This window comes from Poecile atricapillus, chromosome 1 (assembly GCF_030490865.1).
Source record: "Poecile atricapillus isolate bPoeAtr1 chromosome 1, bPoeAtr1.hap1, whole genome shotgun sequence".
Classification (NCBI taxonomy): domain Eukaryota; kingdom Metazoa; phylum Chordata; class Aves; order Passeriformes; family Paridae; genus Poecile; species Poecile atricapillus.
In genome coordinates, this window is record NC_081249.1 from 132,204,993 (window position 1) to 132,225,070 (window position 20,078).

Here is a 20,078-nt window from a genome sequence, read left to right on the forward strand (position 1 = left end):
AAACCCCATGTCTGTCATGGTATCTGCTTCTTACTTGTTTATGAAGAGCTACAAATGGATTTGGTTTCTTTAAGGCACAGCATAAAAAGGATATTTAAAAAAAGAACATGTCTCAAAATTTCACAGGATTTGAAAATTTCACCCTGTTCAGAATTAATGAACGGATCTTTAAGGGTCCACTGCTCTGCATCAGTGAGAGTTCCCCCGCTGGGTTTAATAGGTTTTGGATAAGGCTCTGTTAGTCTTTGCTTTAAACAGCTACCAACTCTCTGCAGCTGTGAGCATTCATCCTGCAGCTGAGGCAGACGATGCCTTGCAGTTTGCTGGAAATTCACTGATGCTCAGAAGCAACAAGATGTCACATCAGCTCTTCTGCTTTGCTCTGTGTGTGTGCAACAGACCTCTTCTACATGAGCCCTGTTTCCCATACATCCAGCAAAAAGTTTATCACCAACTTTAGCTTTCCCTCCTGGTTCTCATTTACCTCATAAAATGAGGCTCTAAAGCAAAGCTGCTTCATGGCCACACTGCACTCTAGTGGGTTGACAGCTGAGCAAAGGTATAATTTAACTATCCATACTGGGCTTGTTTGCATGAAGTGCCCATTGCCTTGTCCCAGATGTCAATACAGAGTAGTTGCAAGTACGATTAAAAGATGAGAATCCTCACAGTTTGTGCAGTTAAGAACAAAGGATAGAGACTTCCAGAAATGTCTGTCTTAGGACAAAAAGAAATAAAATAAAAAAAAAATCAAAGATCATCAGCTTGTGAAGACTTTGGAGTAAAATTCAATTCAGACAAACTAAGTGGGAAAGACTGTGATGGTCTAATTTTCTTTCTTGCCTAAGAGCTAATAAGACCAGGTTTTCTGAGGGAGTCTATTCCTTGGAAATACTTGCAAAATTAAAATTCATCCATAATAAGTAAGTGTTGGTATTTGTTGGTACTTTTTAGTATTCAAGTATTGTCCAAAGTTTATCCAGCATCAGCACTCTAAACACTGAAAAACATTATCATAAAAAAGAAATCTCTACTGAGCACGAATTATGCAAAAATGGATAATCAACTACCAGCTGTAACTTTGTGCTACCCTTCTCAAAGACTTAACAGCAGGAATGTGGTAGTGACACTAAATTATTTAACACTGCATTATACATCTGAAATAACAACAAAAAGCTCAAACAACAAAACAACCAAAAAAATAAAACCACAAAAATCACTGCTTGCTTTACAGGCAACTGTAAAAGGCTAGCAATGCTTCCTGAGGCATAATGCCTTCCTGTGAGAAGGCATTAAAAAGACTGGGTTGACATACTTAAAAAGCAACTGACCTCACCTGTTCATAAATGATAAAAAAGATCCTACTTAAAAGAAAGGTACAAGAAGAAAAGCAGTCTCAAATGAGAATACATAAAGGTTGCTAAGCGTGGATACAAATCTAAATCTTTGGAGAACAATTTTTTTTTTTTCAGAAGTTACAGCCTCCTTCTGCAGAACAGGATTCTCACCCCAACATGTAGTTCAAAATTACATTCAATACTTAAAAGCTTTCTCAAATCTCGTTATTACTGACTTTTCCCCACCTGACAAAAACTAGAACAAAACTTTGATACACAGAGCTACAGTGGCACTAGCAGGATCTATTGATACAAAAATCCAGCTCAAACAAAATTGGATGAGCCAGGATCACCAAAGAAATAACAGGTAACAGGATGTGACTAAGCATGTAGACATTCCCAGCCTGCAGTCTACTTAAACAGATGAGAACACATGAACAACTGCACGACTGTCAGCAGCAATGGATTTTCTATAGCTACAGTTTATTCGCAATCCTGCAAAATACAGAGTAGACTAGGTAGTTTTAATTCATAGCATTTTTCATTCAAAAGGCCTTAAAGCAGTTTTCAAAGGGAGTTTTAGAAACATGAAGCAAGAACAAGTAGGCAAAGTAATTTATCCATGACTGAAAGTTGGGGATGTCATTCCTTAACTCCCTGCATATTTCAACAGACCACTCACACAAAGATTTCTTCACTCTTACATCACGCTTACACACAACAGGCTGACATGCAAGGGGTTTGGATTTAGAGTTAATTATTTCCCACAATAGCAGTTTTTCCTAAAGAAGTCTTTGGCTCACTGAATCCCTGAGAACACTACACAGACTATTTTAGAAGACAAAAGCATTAAAAATAATGACATGTTTGCGCACACCTAGAGGGGTAGCTTTGATCACACAGGACTGCAGTGACCTGTCACCAAGGAAGCAGACACACAGCACCACAGCCACACGTCCAAGTGCATAGATTTTTGAGACATACCTATTAACAGTTTGGGGAAATTGGATGTTTCAATATTGTGGTAATAGACAACTGATGTGATGGCTGCCAGGAATGCCATTCCGGCCGGCATGTACAGGTGTAAGTGGCGGGATTCAGAAACCCTATAAAGCAAAAAAAAAAAATCTGTTAAAGTCAAACCTCTCAGCTATTTAAATGCCTCCCTCTTAATTAATGAACTGTACCCTGTACCTAGCTCTGATGTAAGATTTTCTAGAATGAGTTATGGATGCAAACCCCTCCAAGTTTTAATTGAACTTTTGCTCCTAAATCACACAGTTGGATTTCAAATTCCTCCCTTGTGCTGAAAATGAAAGGTGTGTACTCCTATTTCCTACCAAAACCAATTGAAACATTGTTTAAATTAGGACAAGCAGCTCATATCCAAAATGAGAAAAGTTAATTTAAGCTAAACTAGTTTGGGAACTGTCCATCAAAATATGTATATAAGACCAACTGACAGCACAGTTCAAGATTTTCTACAGAAGCATTTTCTGGAAGTGTTTCATTTTTTTCAGTTTAAAATAAGGAACAGCACCAAAGCACAGGAATTACTTACAGTGAATCTGTCTTCAGTGACTGCAAACAAAAAAACCCAGACCTTTTAACAGAATCATACACCCTTCTGTTTTGTCCTATAAAGCAAAACCGTGCTGATGCTTTGCTCTATGTAGCAGCAGAAGGGGTCCTGCCAAATACAGCCCTTTGGGAATATTGGAATTGTTGGGCAATGCTGTTGGTTTGTGAAGTGTTCAAGAGAAATATGTTTTCTCCTCCTACTTATTTTCTCTTCCTTCCCTCTCCCCTTTTCTTTCTTTCACAAAAAGCATGTAGTGTTCTATGCTATCATAGGCTACACTTTCCTCTGTTTCCCAGCCAGCTTCACTAGAAGAGGCACCAGGATGATTTCATGACACAAAAATTCAGGGAAATTCACACCTTGTCCTCTAAATGGATTTCTTCTTGCTGCATCAAACACTACTTTTGTGGAGTTTGGAGAGACAAGAAGAGCTGTGCCAGGAAGGAGATGAAAGATCATCACAGGACATCACATTTCTGAGAGCAGAACATTCCAAATGTCAAGCAGAACCACATGAGCTCACGACAACCATTTCCTGCATCTCTGCTCTAGAAAGGAGATCCTTCCCTCAATGAAGATTGTGGTGAACTCTAGATCTGGCTGAAGCCATGCTCACAGCATGTCATGAACACTGACTTTCTCTTGCTGACAATAGGTGGATGTCAACACAGCAAAATGAGGAAGGATTCTCTGAAATTCCCAGTAATGCCAGGAGGTTTTGTACACCAGGGCTGAATTCTCAGCAAGGACAAAAAAAGCCAACAAGAACAGATTTCTTCAGACAGCCAAAGCTTCAGTAGGTAACACTGCAGCAGTGGGAGGTTTTTTAAAATCTGTTTATTTCACAGTTGCTGGAATTCCCCTATATAACTGCACCTCCAATAGGCCACTTCTATTGCTGAGATAGAAAGCCTTGCCAAAGCCTTTAGCACCCAGTTGCTGTCAAAAGAACTCACCACCATGATCCATTTTGGTTCTTAGAAAGCAGATCAGTCTCAGAACTCTCTTCTATTCACTGGAGCCCTTGCCAGCCTGCTGAGTGCTTGGGAAGCACGACTGTGGGTTGGCACTCCCCCAGCAGAGCTCCAAGCTTTGATTCTCATCAGGTGACACCTATTACTTAACAGCAGTGTTCTGAGTCAAGTTAAATAGCAAATAAACATAACGAGAGGCATTGCTAACCAGAAAAATAAAGGAGAAAACTCAAAGCAGGAGATTTTGCTCTGAGCATCCCACACCCTGATAACTCTGAATAAGCAAGAGAAAAAATCAGCACCAAGAAACATCCTATTTATATATGTTTAAGAGAAGTTAAAATAATAATGATGATATCATTTTCTACACCAGAAGTCTGCAGTGCATTTCACACTGGTTGGTGGATACTCGTTACATGGATGGCTAATCAGGGAGGATTTGTTCTATTTAATGAGGAGCTTCTATTTCATAATCCTTGGGTTCAAACTCATAATCGTTATGAAAAATCATGCCTCTCTTCATAGTAAGAGATCATATTCACTGTTAAATAATTAGCTTTTTTCACAATAAATCACTTTCCTGTATCACTTGTTTCACTCAGAATAATTTTTTTCAACAGATTTCTGTTTAGTGACATCCTAAACTGAATAACAGATGATGGCTCACGCTCACACATGAGCTGCTCTGCTCCAGGTAACATAGGAGACATAGTGCACAATCATCAGAAGAGACTCTGTGAGGGCTGACATAAGGCCCAGCAGATTAATTTCTTTCATTTAGATGAAAATAACTCAGTTTGGGGTAAATGGTGTGACCTACTGTGCACATGGGAGTTCCTCCTAAGTAAGGACTGTGGGACTGGGTCCTTGGACATAAAACGTATCATTAAAATGTCACCATTTGCTTGAATCATTAGGATTTATCTATGATTACTCTTTGGAAAGATAGCGTCATTAAGCTGAACTAAAAATGATTAAGGTCAGTTGTGCGTGTGTACATCACTTGGCAAGGTCTGTGGAATTTCTGATACAAGGTTGGTAGGTTAATCACTAAGAAAACAGATTATATGTTCATAACCACAAGGAATATGGTTTATATAAGAACTCAGGGAGGATATATCTACCCTGAAACCTTTAAACTGCTCAGGGCTACCAGGAGAAGGCAGACATACACTTACCCATCAGACACTATGCCCTCTGCAATTTCACACACCAGCACAAACAAGAGGATAAACGTCAGTATCCAGCGTAAATTATGGCCAGGAAAATGAAGCCATGTGCTATGATGTATATGTACTTTGGAACTCTGACTTCCCCATCCTAAAAGAGAAAAGAGAATTATAGAAAGCTTTCTTAACAAGAGTGACACACAAAGCTCCTGCTTACAAAAAACCCAAAACCATATATGTAACAACCTTGCAGACCAACATTGACACATCTGTGTTATTAAGCACACACGTATTTGAATATTATGTGCTCTCATTATCTCACTTCATACAGAATAAAATCAATAATTCAGACAGGACATAGCCTTAAATTCCTATACTTCTAGCAACTGACTATCAAGTAATTACATGCACTAAACGTTTTTCAAATCTATTTACAGCTTAAATGATTAACAAATTAACGTTTTGACAAATACAAACACCATAATAAATACACTAGTTCTTTTCCCTTCAATTATTTAAAAAAGTTTGTTTTTTTTTTTTTTAAAAAGAAACAAGATAGGGTGTGAAGCTTTATCTCGTGAAAAATTAGCAATACCGACAGATTCCAGATAAATGCAGAGAAACCTAAGCAAGAAAAGAAAAAAAGGTCCAGCTTCAGCTGACCCCATTTTCACAGTCGTGCTGGCTATTTCCTCACCCGACCTTTCCCCCTCGCCAGGAGCAAATGTTACTCCGACCCGTGCCGTGGTTCTCCGCGGGCCGGTCCAGGTTTGGAGGAGGGTACCCGGAGCAATGACAGCCCGGTGCGCTGAACCACCGGGCCACCTACCGGCCCCGGAGGGCTTGTGACATCAAATCACAGCCGCCTCAGGTACCGCAGGAGCCACCGCCGCGGGGCAGGACGTCTAAAGTGGAGGGGCTGCCAGGTGCCTGTGACCCCGCAGTAATTGTTGGGAGTAATGTTTCATAACGCAACACTTACTTGTCAGGTTTCCCAGGCTTTAGCAGCGTATTTATTTCTACTTCCCGGGCTGCCGGTCAAAACGGGCAGGGTAAATCCTGCGATGTCCTCCGGCACCACCCGTTCCTACCCTTCCTGCGCCAGGGCTTTCACCTGCGGGGAGCCCCGCGGGCTGCCCCGACAGACGGGGCTGGGCCCCGCTGCCCGGGCAGACAGCGGGCGCTGCGGGGGCAGCCCGGGGAGAGGCGGCTGCCGGAGCATCCCGCAGCTCGCACCGCATCCCAGCACCACGGCAGCCTCCCCGGGCGGCACGGGGGCAGGGCCAGGCCGGGACACGGCAAGGAGAGGCCAGGCGGGCGGGGGGAAACGCGGCACACGCGCGGCAGCGCGGGGGAGGGAAACCCACTGCGAAACAAAGCCGGGAGGGGGGACGCGGCAAAGGAACACCGGAGACAGAGGGGCAGAAGGAAAATGGGGACAAATGGGAGAGGCACAGGCGGACAGGGGAAGGGAGAGCCGCAGGCACCCACCGATGAAGAGGATGGGGAAGGTGATGAAGAGCAAGAAGACGTGCGGCACCACGTTGAGCGCATCCACGAAGCAGCCGTTGTTGAGCACGCCGTGGTCCACGTTGTAGGCGGTGGAGTTGCCCTCGTCGCCGCAGAACGCCAGGGCCATGGCGGGACCCTGCGCGCAGCCGGGCGCCGCCTCCGCCTCCGCGCACATCAGGCGGGGCCGGCGCGGCCGCGGCTCTGCCCGCACCTGCCGGGAGCGGCGGCGGCCCCGGCCCGGCCGCGGCCCCGGCCCCGCGCTCCGCCCGCCCCGGCGCTGCCCCGCCCCGGCACCGCCCCCGAACGGCCCCGAGCGGGCCGCTGGAGGAGCGCGCGGCGGGGACGGGGGTGGGACGTCCCTTCCCCAGGCGGCTGCGAGCGATGCGAACTCCCCGTGACAGCCCGCGGTACCCCGGAGCACCAGAGCCGCGCCCCAGAGCTCTCGGGGCTCGGTATTGAGTGCTTTGCGCACCGTTAATATGACAGAACATTAAATATCCAACGCTAAATTAGTGATGACAGAGGAATTACAGATTACAGGAAGTGTGTTTTTTCAACCCTGTCAGCTTTTGCTTTTTTCTCCACTATGATAAAGATATTATTAGATTAAGTCACGCATTCAGTCATACCCTCCTCCCAAAGGAGACTTCAACATTACATCCTGAACAGCTGTTGTGTTTGTGCCTTACTATTTTTTACCCCTGAGTTAAACCCAAACGGTTTCCCCCCCTCCACCAAAATTGCCTCAGTCTCTGAGAATCAGATCATTAATTTGAGTGGGCTCCGAAAAAAGCGTTTTTATGTACACCAAAATAATCTACAAATCAAACTTTCCAAACCCATTTTTTTTCTTGAGCAGAAGTCAGACTCAGCTAAGCCAAAGCCAAATAAAATCTCTGATCAAATACCTCTCTGCTGGGGGATAGCACTGGAAAGTAAAATGTAATGTGCATCAGAAATCTGCACCTGGCACACACTTTCCAGCACAGACTGAATCAATGTCCAAGACTCAAATATCTCTGGGGTGTAGCCATGAAGTACTCAACAAAAAGATTCATCACCAAATCGTTTCTTTTGGAGCTCCTTTCATTGCTAGTCATGCCTTTCCCTTGCTTTGCTGAGTATCTAACGCAACTTGCTGCATCCTACAAAGAGAAATGCAAACAAATAATGCCCATTTATCCAGGCTGCACTCTTCAAAATGCAAAAGCTACAAGTTGGCTAAATGCCTCTAAGGGAAATGAACCCATAAATGAAAAATTTCCTTCTTCCTTCAACATAACAGAGAACATTCAATTTCTGGGACAGACAGCTTCACTAATAGACCTGAAAATTACTTTTGTCATGCTGCTTTCATTGATCTTGGTGTTGGACAGGAGCACAGAAAAAGCAATTCTCTGCATGGAACTTTATTTCCTATATATGGTCTTTTGGAGCTACAGCAGTGTGGTTAAGAATAAAAATTAAAAGACAAACCCCAAGCCAAATTCTGTATGTATTCTCAAATGTGAAAGTTACACCCACATTGGAAAGAATCCAGCATTCATCTGAGCTTCTGGTCAAGCTCAGCTCTGTTATCCGAATAGTTATTTAATAAACAGTATGAGCAGTTTACATGCAGATAATTTAAAAGTCATTTCTATTTTAGCATTTCCTGAGTCCCCAAGTGACACAAGATCTCTGTGTTACACATGAAGAAAGAGCAACAATAAACTCTTGTCAGTTTACACTCTGGGGGCTGAAATCATGGTTAAGATTTGAGGAAGAAGTAGCTGTGCCCAGAGAATTTGACACAGAAATTAAAGTTTGACATCATCTCTAAAGAAATCCAAAAAGTGAGTTCACATGTACAACCTCTGCATGTTTTCTGAACCTTTAGACCATCTTCCTTTACTACAAGGTGTCAATCACAACATCACAAAAAACGGTATCTCAAATAACAAAACATCAGGAAACTCCATGGTTTTGAATTTGAAATTTATCTTTTCAATGATTTTCAGATAGCCTGGATTACATGGTTAATGTGGTGGCTTAAAATTAATGTTCTCAGTTCAGGTCCTACAAGAGATCTGCACCTGCCACAGAGCTAAAGTTGAGTCAGAAATGTGTTGGCACCCTGAACAGAAAGATGGTGATTTAAATGGGGAATTAGTGACTTAATAAAATACAGAAAAAACCCCAGACCAACAGAAATCAAAACAGTTGGTAAACTGAAATTGGTAAACTGAGCATTCACTGCAATAAACAGGGACACACACAAACTCTTTAAATAACTCACACTTCTAATAACAATGTTCCAATTTTGTCCCTACTGTTGCAATGAAATCAAGTGAGTAATCTGGACAGATACTGGTCTTGCTTACTAAAACATCAAATAATGATTTCTTTTTCACACACAATTATTTTGTGACTTTACAAAATAATGCTAAGACATAGTTTGATTCTTTTCTTAGGAAAGGCTTAAATGTCATTGTGGTGTCAAAGGACTGAACCCCATACTATCTCTCCTGTGGGCTTTGGGGCAGGTCACAGGGGAATAGAATAGTTTCTTTCTCAAAACTGTGATTTCATGAAGCTTTGTGAAAACAGAATTCCTTTTCAAAGTACAGAAAAGGTAAAGGAAATATGTAACCGACATGTAGACAGCCATGTTTGTCTGCATGTTGCAAATGCAACTTAATTTTCCACTAAAGTCCCTTTACATCTTATTTCTCTTTCTTCTGACTATTTTCGTCTCACAAGAAGTCAGTTTCCTACTTCATTATTTCAGTGTATCTATTAGAAATGAGACATCAAGTTAAATGCTGGTAGCCACTAGCACATTCAGTAGGTGACTGGAAATATTTTGAAAGCATTTTGATTATGTAAAATTGATTCCCAGAGAGACAAGGACAATACTTTTAACTCAAGGAAAAACCACTTTTTATGCTTGCCTTGGAATTTGACTTTGTCTACAGGATACAGACAAGTCTTGGTTTTGTGGCAAAGCACTGACACTTTGGAGACACATTAATTTATGTGGGAAGTTTCATTTTTCCTTCCTACTTTTGTCATTTGTTCCTCACTCATTCAGCTGCTTCACAGACCTCTCTTTTTCATCAAGGAAATGCTCTCTTCCTAAAAATCATGGTTTGCTGCTGTAGATCACTCTCCAGCTTTGTGCTTTTGTTTGCATCTAGAAACCCAGATAGAAAAGCCCCGAAGTCTTGAAAATTCCGAACAGCCACAGCCTTGTTCAAAGCTATGATAGTTAGGAATATAAATTTAGACATCACGCAGGAAAAATTCACTTTCTTGTGTATTTTAAAGTCATTAATGGGACCAATTACAAATAGGAAATCTTAGGGAAAAAATACTAACAAAGCAAATTCTCATTTGATTTGGAATTAGCTAAACAATATGCACTAAAGTATGACTTCTGGTTCCTATTAAATCCTGCTCTTAGAAGAAGAGAGAAAAAGCAATATACATGTGTGGGAGGAAGCCACCAATCCCTTTCTGAAGCACATTGGGAAAATTTGAGGGAAAAAATGGGAGAAAATCACCTCCAGAGAAAAGAGTTATTTTATTCTTGTGGAACAAAGAGCTCCATTCTATCATTTCATAGAAGTCATTTAACAACAACAAAAAAATTTCTTTGAAAAATAATCTAAGGTGCTGCTATTAAAATTCATGCAATAATTATACACATACTCATAGAATAAGCATAAGCATACTCATAGAATCCTAGAATGTTGGGTATGGAAGGGATCTTAGACATCATCCAGTTAGAACTGCCCTGCTATGAGCAGGGACAACTTTCACCAGACCAGGTTGTCCAAAGGTCCATCCACAGCTGGTCTGGCCTTGAGCCCTGCCAGAGATGGGGCATCCACAGATTCTCTGGGCAACCTGTGCCTCACCCTTCTCATAGTGAAGAATTTCTTGACATCTAAACTAAACCTTCCTTCTTTTGGTTTAATAATTGTGCAGACATTCACAGAAATAGCTGGTTTTTTCTCTAAATAAACCTTATTAATATTTAATTACTGTCCCTCATTAAAAATGAAGAAAGAGCTTATGAGTAAGCAGATCTATCTTTGAGTGGAAACAAAATGCAAACTCTTTGTTGGGCGATCATCTTCAGGCAAACACTCACACAAGTGTTTTAGATTGGAACAGCTTTAGCTTTAAGTGTGTTCAGACATCTTGTGGCTTCAGCCACATCAACGACCTCTATCATTAAGTCATTTTATGAAGCACATTCTCCAACATTCAATATAGCATTCAGCCAATTAATCTTGCTTTGAATTAGCTCCTGAATTTAACAGTAGCTTCTTGGTTCAATAGAGCCAGAGCAGGGCTGACTTGGCACCTGAAACCTGGTGAAAAATCTCACTTTTTGGTTCATTCACTCTCCTTTGCAGTGTTAAACAAACACTGACACATTTGGGGCTACCTGACACAACTCAGGGTGAATCACCTGAAGGGCTGCAAGCTACTTCCCTTACCAGCCTGACCTAAGGATTTTCCTGATGCTCCCTTGCCCTCCTGAATCACTAGGATTGTCCAAACAGCAGCAACGCTAAACCAACTTTCTTTTCACTCCCGACTATCCTTGCGCACAGATGAACTTTCACAATCTCTGCATGATTTCACTGATCACCTCACACCTTAGTTTCATCTCCAGTATTTAAATGTCTTGAGTACTCTCTGTGTAGTACTTGTACTACAAGTGTCGTGCTTTCCTCAGGGGAATAAGTCGAGTGCTGTGAACTAACCTGTGCCAATAAACAGCTCACGTGCTGGCTCCAGTGTGGTATTCTTCAGCAAATATTATTTTAGTTACTGATTCAGTTCAGTGCTATTATGATGCTTGCCTTGTATATGGGCTCTTGTATATAAAAGATTATTCTGCCTGTTTATACTAAAAGAATTACACACACTAACAAATAACCATAACAAATATCCAGCACTAATTACCAAAAGATAACAGGACTAAAAGGCACTGGCCTTTCTTGGAACTCTTTCAAAACTACAAATTAGACTGAAAACTAAGATTTGAATTGTTTTTTGAAGATTATTAGAAACAAACCAAAGATATCATCCTTTCTTTTTCAGAATATAAAATGGCTTTCTGCTCAGGCATACAGAGTTTTAGTTAATTGATTTATTTATTGACTAGAAGGAATTGTTCCAGGATATCGTCAATTTCTCCAGTGGGTAAAATCGACACAACAATTAGAGAGAAACAAAGCAATCAGTTCTGATTTGGATTTGGAATGTGTTTATCTTGTGCCACTATTTAACAAAATTGTGCAGAAAGTTAACAAAATGTTTGCTGTAGCTTAATGAAATTTTGTACTTCAAAATTTTCTTCTATTTATTTTTAGTAGGTTGCAATATGGCATTTATTCTATCTCCTAAAATAATGACAAAAAATCGTATTATGCATTCATTAAAGAAACCAAAACATAAGTATGCCCAAAAGGTTTGTTCCCGTATAGCAAATACTGTTAATTCCCTGTTGTGATTTATCACATACCTAATTAATTTTAAAAGGTCTATTTCTGGAGACATTTCTCTTGAGTTCAGCCCACATGCAGACTACATTTGGGATTTTCAGAGGCTCAAGGGATTTAAAACAATCAATACCCATAAAAAATATAAAGAAAATTGATAGTTTAGTAGTTGAACTTACAGCCAGTAGTATTTTTTTCTGTCTTTTTTCTATTTTCATGATGATTTGAATCTGAAACTCATTATCTCTGGGAGTAGTACAGTGGGGTTTTTTGTACAGCAAAGAGCTGTACTTGTATTTGTAGGTGTGAAGCTCTGCAGGAAATTAAATTTTCTGTAACAGTCTTACCTGGCAGCAGTAATTCCTGAATATCTTCACTTAGAGCAGATGTCCACAGCCTCAGCCCTCAAACCAGCCAGAGTTCCTTTGCTCTGGGTAACTATTCTTTATATTTAGGAGGAATCAAGTAGCTCTTGTAAAAAGTCATAAAGTATGAGATAGCTGTACAACTCCTTCCAGTATTGGAATTCAATGTTATTTTTCACTCTCTATAGCAAGAGAAAAGTATTTTTTTAACATAGTCTATAAATTTGTATAGGAAAGTTAAAAATTTGTAACAACAGTTAGTAAGACTGAGTAAGACCAAACCTTCAAAAATCCCCTTAAGCTGGGCAAAATAATGCAGAGTCAAGGGCACTAAAACTAGTTTGGATCACATTTAATTAGTGCTTTTAGCCAAAGAAAAGAGGGAAATTTCTAAACTCCTACTCTAAAGCAGCAAATGAAAAAAACAGAAAATAACACCATGGCAGTCACATTAGCACACAGGAAACAGGCTTTGCTGACACAGGCCAGTCTTCCAGCCTCTGGACAACAAATAAGTTGTCCTTAGGATTCAGGGTCGTGGAGTGTCTCAGCTGTTCATGCAAATGTCACAGGTCCTTCACACTGTGAATAGTACAGAGGAGTCACCTCACCAACTGATAGTGTCCTGGATTTTGAACATACTCCACTCTTACAATTAGGAATTCCTTAAGTGGCTGAAGTAATGAGTGAGTGGGAGTAGTGGATATTCAGAATAATTTTAATGTGTTACACCATGCAATTACAAGTTGCCTTTTCAAAGAGCAAATAACAGAAACAAGAGCTTTGTACAGCCACAGCATCCCTTGAAACTGAGTGTAGTAGAGAACAGGTTGAAAATAATTGACAGATTACACTCCAGCAATATTTAAAATAAAATACTAGAGCTATCAGCAGTCCTGGCTCACCAGGACTCACCAGGGAGGTCCCAGTTGACTGGAGGTTAGCAAATGTGACACCCATCTACAAGGTCAGGAAGGAGGATCCAGGGAACTACAGACCTGTCAGTCTGCTGTCAGTGCCCAGGAAGGTCATGGAGCAGGTCATCTTGAGTGCCATTATATGGCACAAATGGGACAACCAGGGGATCAGACAGGGGTTCATGAAAGATGGGTCCTGCTTGACCAACCTCATCTCCTTTTATGACAAAATGACCTGCTTAGTAGATGAGGGAAAGGCTGTTGATTTTCCTATCTGGACTTCTGTCGCTAAAGGACACAAAATGATTCACACTAAGACCTTTCAGAATTAGAACAGGAAAGAACTAACCTTTATTCTCTGACTCGAGTATTTATAGATTCTTGACAATGACCAGGGATTGGATAAATGAATTACTACCTTTCCAATCACACTGGTCATGCAAAATGTCCATCAAAAGACGTTTCTTAGAAGGAATGTGATAAACAACTTATGTTTATAGAACTTTCATGGGCAAGTAACTAAAACTATGAAAACATTATCAGAAGGTTTTAGTTTTCAGGGCAACAGACTTCAGGAAAATTTCGACACCATTTCCTACAGCATTTTCCTAGAGAAACTGGCTTCCCATGGAGTGGGCAGGGATACTCCTCATTGGGTAAAAAAACTGTCTGGATGGCTGGGCCCAGAGACTGAGGGTGAGCGGATTCCATCCAGTTGGCAGCCGGTACCAGTGGTGCTCCCCAGGGCTTGGTGCTGTGTCCAGTTCTGGGCCCCTCACTGCAAGAAAGACACTGAGGGGCTGGAGTGAGTCCAGAGAAGGGAAATGGGAGCTGGTGGAGGGTCTGGAGCACAAGTCCTGTGAGGAACAGCTGAGGGTGTTCGGCCTGGAGAAAAGGAGGCTCAGGGGAGACCTCATTGCTCTCTACAACTGCCTGAAAGTAGGCTGTAGCCAGGTGGGGGTTGATCTTCTCCCAGTAACACATAATAGGATGAGAGAAAATGGCTGAAAGTTGTGCCAGGGAAAGTTTAGATGGGATATTAGGAAACATTTCTTCACCAAAAGGGTTTTCAGGCCCTGGAACAGGCTGTCCAAGGAAGTGGTTGAGTCTGCATCCCTGGGGTTATTTAAAAGCCATTTAGATGTGGTGCTTTGGGACATGATTTAGTGGTGAACCTGGCAGTGCTGGGTCAAGGGTTGGACTTGATAACTTGAGAGATCTGTTTCAAACTAAACTATTCTGTGATTCTGCTTTTATTCCTATGTGGGATTACTCTCTCTCTGCAAACAAGCATATTTAGAGGTGAATATTTAAGACATATCAGGAATCTGATGCTGAGTCGCACTTACATGCACTATTATGATACAACTGGCAGCAAACAATTCTAGGTACCTATATCAGTGCAGGACGTAAAGCAGTTGCAGATCTCTCTATAAGAGCTGCTCTGAACAAAGTATGAGCTATTGGTAAGAATATGATGTGCCTATTATGAAAATTTGTATAATTAAAAAAAAATCTACATTGTTGTGGTAAAGAAAAACAAGTTGGAAATGTTCCTTGTGTTCCTTATAATGGTTTTAAAGAGAATAATTTCTGTTTCCTTCAGAAGTAGTTCTCTCAGCACATGTATTAGTTTTTTCTGACTGGCAAAACCACAAGGCTGAAGATAATGTTTTATCTTGTAAACCTCTTCTTAAGAGATTTGTTGTAGGTTTCCTGAAAAAAAAATAGATATTTTCTCAAAGCTGAATGTTTTCCTTTCATAACAGCATATGTTGCACTGTCTGAGTCTGTAGCATTAGATATGAAAACAATGCTGACTGGTGAGTGCAGCAGTCAAGTTGTAGTGTGCAAAAACTGTAAACAGAAGTGTGATTGATAGAGCTGAAACCCTGCTGAGAATATAATGAGAACTGACCAGTAGTGTGAATGAATGCTGTGTCAGGTTCTATAGTTCTTTGAATAAATAGCCTATGAGACCAGGTTGTAAAACATAGCAGATAGAAATGCCTTTCTTTACAGGAATTAGTTTGCAGAGAGTTTGTAGAGTCTCTTTGGGTGGAGACTCTTCCTAAAACAGTCTCAGGTATTTCTCAGCCCAAATCATGGCTCCCAGTAGGTACCAGGGCAGCCATGTGCTGGCAGAAACACCCTTGGCTTCCCACCTGACACAAGGGGATGTGTCAGAACCATCTATGTAGAGCATAATTCCCACACTCTGATCTTCCCTCCCACATGGAGTTATTCCCGATTCTTTCTCTCATGGCTGTAGGTAGCCTTTCTCAGCATGCTTTCCCCAGGCTATATTTGTCTCCTGTGATAAGGCAGCAATACGAGCCAGTGGAAACGTACTGCACGTCTGCATTTTGGCAGCCCAAATGTGAAGGGCGATGTCAAGTGCTCAGCCATGGAGGTTTTTCACGTGCAGCTCTCAGCTGTCTGTTTTCATCTGCAGCTAACAGCAACACAGTGGAGACAGGAACAACCACATCTGTCTGGAGAGCACTGACGAGGGATGATTCTCTCGTGTATAGCAGGGACACATCCTCAGGACATGCTTGCAGTAACTGGGCAGAAAGAGTAAGATTGCTTGTTACATATTCCCAGTCCTGGAACTGGCTGTGGCTCCTTTAACAAACTGAAATTAAGTTCTGAATTGACCGTTCTTTTCACCACATTATAAAAAATCACTTGCCATTTCCCCATTTGCTCACAGTTTGGGCAGTAAAGGCTCAAGATATTGTAAGATAAGGAAAGGATCATGATACAACTAGGTAAAAACTCCTCTCTCTTCTACAACTGGGAACACAGCTGACTATAATGATCATTGCCCTGTGACTAAGAAACCACATCAGTATCAAAAAAAGCACATTTGAGATTTCATACTCAGGTGTTATCTAATTCCTAGGAAAATGGTGATGTCTCTTGTATAAAGATCACTTGCATTGTCCTAGTGCAAAGAAGGGTAAGTATTTTGTCCCTTTGTGTCATTTATAAATCTAGCCACTTTCCCCCATCTATTTACTACGGTATTTTAAACATCTGTTCATGTACACACAGGTTTAAAGACATCATTAGAAAAGGCAATACAAGGTAATTTTATCCATGAGAAGTTATACTATTTCTGATGTACATCAATAGCATAATAGAAAAAAACAAACATCTCTGCTTCTGTTTTTCTGGCTAGAGGCAAAGAAATGTGAATATTGTCACAGTTGACTACAAACAAACACAACTTTCCTGCAGCAGTACAATATGGGACAAATCATTACAACTTAATGGCAATTTAATACACTCAGTTAATTTTTCCCTGTGAATGATCCAGCCACAAAATATACCCACTACCTCTGTTTCAATCAGCCCTATGAGTGTTAACAGAAATTCATTGCAATCAAATTCTCCAAGAAGAAAAACAACATTATAAATTATGTTGCACCCACCTGCAAATTCTGAAATGACTGATGAGAAATTTATAAGTTAGTTGGAGAAAAGACTTGCGTTTCCTCTCCAACTGGATTCTTGCTATGTATGTCACTCCTCTGCAATTAGATGGAGCTGCCTGATTGCCACTGAGGAAGACTATGCAATTTCTTCTGTCCTAGCAGGTTAATAACTTTCAGAGATCTGCTTCACCACAATTCTTTGTGAATAACCAGAACAGGAAAATGGATTTCTCCTCTCTTTCCCTCTGTCCTTACTTGTGGTCGGAATTGCTGCTAATTAAAATCTGTTAATGGGTGTCTCTGCTCTGAAAATTCCGTATTTTATACTGGGGGGGAGAAAGAATAAGAAAAATATTGATAGTTGCAAACTTACAATCTACTTAGTTTCAAAGGGTAACTCTGAAAAGTTATTTCACCCTGTCAGGGAAATACTTAATGGAAGATTTTAGTTAAAGCTTCATTTTCTCTGGAGTGCTTCTGAAAGTATTTTATATCTAGTGTTCTTTGCACTCTGTTAAGTGGCATTAATCCTCAAGAGCCTCAAGCTGGTGCCAGCATGAACATGGGGTCTCAGTACTTAAGCATCCAGAGCTGTTTGGGGGAAAGGCAAAGGCAAGAGAAAAAAATTCAGGAAAAGTAGTTTGAAACTCTCTCGGTTTTATCTGCATATGTGTAGCTCTGCATAAAGAATAAACATTATCAACTTTCCCTCTCACTTTCTTACTGTTTAGAAAAGTCCTTGTCCTCAAAAAGGCTGATTTCTATCTTGCTCAATTTATGTTGGATGAATATCAGTCTCTTTCTCCCAAACTTTACTCTACGCACCATATAAACAAACTCTGTTATAGCTATTGAAGACTAATGAGTTTTACTGATGTCGCAAGAGAAATGGTGAGAAAAGATAAGATGAGGACAAACTAAGAAAATGAGCAGTGGGAGCTGTTGGGAGAAATAACCTTTAAAGATTATTTGAGAAAATGAGGAGGAACTAAAATTCAGTATGAATACTAGAACTTTATCATTGACAAGTTTCCATACTAAGCATGTCCAGGACTAAGGTATCAATTGCCTTCAGATTTTGACTTCAGGCCTCCATCCAGCAAAATACTTAAACCTGAGTAAGATTACTGAACTCAACCTATGTCAATGGGTTGAGTTTGCTCATATGCTTTAATTTAAGCATGTGCTTAAGTGCTTTGCTTGTTCCGGTCCATGGCTGCTTTCTAAGTGGCAAACGTGTATCAAGCACAATTCAGGTGGGCAAGGGATACCCATTGCTAATCATGAAGCAGGTTTTGTGAATCATGAAGTGACTCTCTGCAGGACATCAGACTCCATGTTTTTTCCATGTAGACAAACATTCCAAGTTCAACATCAGCCATTCAGCTTTACATATCCAAGAGCTTCCAGTCTGCAACTTACTTAATTCCTTAAAACTTCTTTCTAGTGGCTTTTACACCATTATGGTATGCATCGTCACAGCTTGGAGAACACTTTTTTTCTTAATTTAAGCCATGATCCTCTGAAGCTTCACATGTCAAAAACTTCCTTTCTAGAGAACAGAAAATTTACAGATTGCTTTTCCTATGTATGTCTCCACTTCCTCTTTCATCCTAAATAATTTCAGTAGAGAGTAAAAATAGCTCAAGTTACGTTGTTGTAAATATAAGTAGAGCCTGATTCTCTTCAAAGCAAAGCGCTATTATCTGTATCCTTCAATGACACATGAAATGTGGATCTAGTGATAGAGGATGAAGTATTCCAGCAGAGGCCCCCAGTATTCCAGCACAGGCAAACCTCTAGATGCCTCCCCTAGGAAGAAGGAAAGAAAGCATCCTAGTCAATCTCCTTAAAAATTTTGCATGACCTGTGAACAGGAGGCTCCACCTGAAGCCACATCAGATCTCAAGTCTGTAGAAAAGAAATTTTGAAATCAGTTCCAGAAATTTCAATCAAAAAAACCAGAAACCTCCTGACAACAAGGATAAGGGCAAAAGATAAAATTGGCAAACAACAGAAAAGCACTGAAGGTTAAACTCAGAATGAGGACCAAACACTTTTTATCTTATCATAAATTGATTGCAAGGGACTAATCTGATTTATAATCCTAAGGGTCAGGTTCTTAGACTTAAGACACTGGCTTTTCTACACTAGACCTGGTCCTTGGATAGTGTAAAGATCTCTGTTCATATCAACAGAGATCACAGGGGGATATTTCTGTGGTAAAAGGTGTCAAAGAATTCCACAGCAGCTACCCAAGGTCTCACCACACTTTATCAGGGTCAACATACAGCTGAAGCAAACAGGAGGACCTCTATAAACTACTGCATATCAAGCTCCATACAACCTGATATGCATCCTTTGACACAAAGCCATGATTTTCCACTCCTTTTTTCTTATGGTGAGAGGGATTATAACAATTTACATATATTCAGAGATTATGTCTCATATTTGTGAAGTGCTGAGATTATTTGTACATGTGTGCTCCTCAAATTAAGTTGATTTTACAAAATCAACTTACTGGTGTATGTACCCCTCCTTATGTTGTACATTTGTTTGTGTATAGAGCATTCTTTAAAAAAAAAACCATAGCTTCTCTGAAATGTATGCACAGTTTCTAAAAGATGCAATGGCCATGTGATAAATAGTTGCTAAATTATGAATTAGCAGAATGGCAGTAATAAATAGATCAAAGACCTTCCTATGCTAATGTCCTTATGAGCAATAAACCATGGTATTTCATTTCCTGTAATGCATGCCATGGTTCTGATCCATAGGGTCTCACATTTTTTGCCTGCACACAGGCACGCACAGGCTCACAGAGCAGATGTGAAAGTCACAAGTCTCTAATGTAATTCATGCTCCAGTTCAGCAGCTGTGGGGGGTTTGCTAAAGACAACATGGCCAAGAAATTCCTGAGAGAATAAGAATGGTTGTTAACAGTTCTGAGAAAGTCTTCCTCTGGGTTATTATCCCATAGAGAGAGATAGCAGGGTTTGGCCGTCTTAACCAAACAAACAGCTATGAGAAACTACACATATTCCCTCTGAGATTACTGCAAATGAAAAACAAAAAATCTTCTCTTAAAAGTGGTTTGAAGCAGTCATGATACTATCAGTGAAGTACTTGGACTTCTTCCTGCTTTGTGCATCAGGTCACAGTTTCCATACTCCCAAAGGAAACTGAGCATTGGCTGAACAAGAGAAAGTCCCATTTACTCTTACTGTTATCTTTTCAAAGCTGGCCTTGTTGAACGGGGTAAGGCACAAGCATATGTA

General features: G+C 40.6%; 1 protein-coding gene across 3 annotated transcripts in view; it reads right to left on the reverse strand.

Moving 5' to 3' along the window:
• Positions 1-6,826, reverse strand: part of ABCC8 (ATP binding cassette subfamily C member 8) — a 74,160-nt gene extending 67,334 nt beyond the window's left edge. For 2 of the 3 annotated variants that reach the window (XM_058829895.1, XM_058829916.1), the window contains exons 1-3: positions 6,554-6,826; positions 5,072-5,213; positions 2,322-2,443 (exon numbers count right to left, since the gene is read on the reverse strand). In XM_058829895.1, the coding sequence (XP_058685878.1) occupies positions 2,322-2,443; positions 5,072-5,213; positions 6,554-6,749 (460 nt within the window). In that variant the 5' untranslated portion in view covers positions 6,750-6,826. Of the gene's footprint in view, positions 1-2,321; positions 2,444-5,071; positions 5,214-5,725; positions 5,746-6,553 lie in introns of those variants that run through there. The other variant, XM_058829906.1, reaches the window with a different exon arrangement.
• Between the last annotated feature and the right edge of the window lie 13,252 nt (positions 6,827-20,078).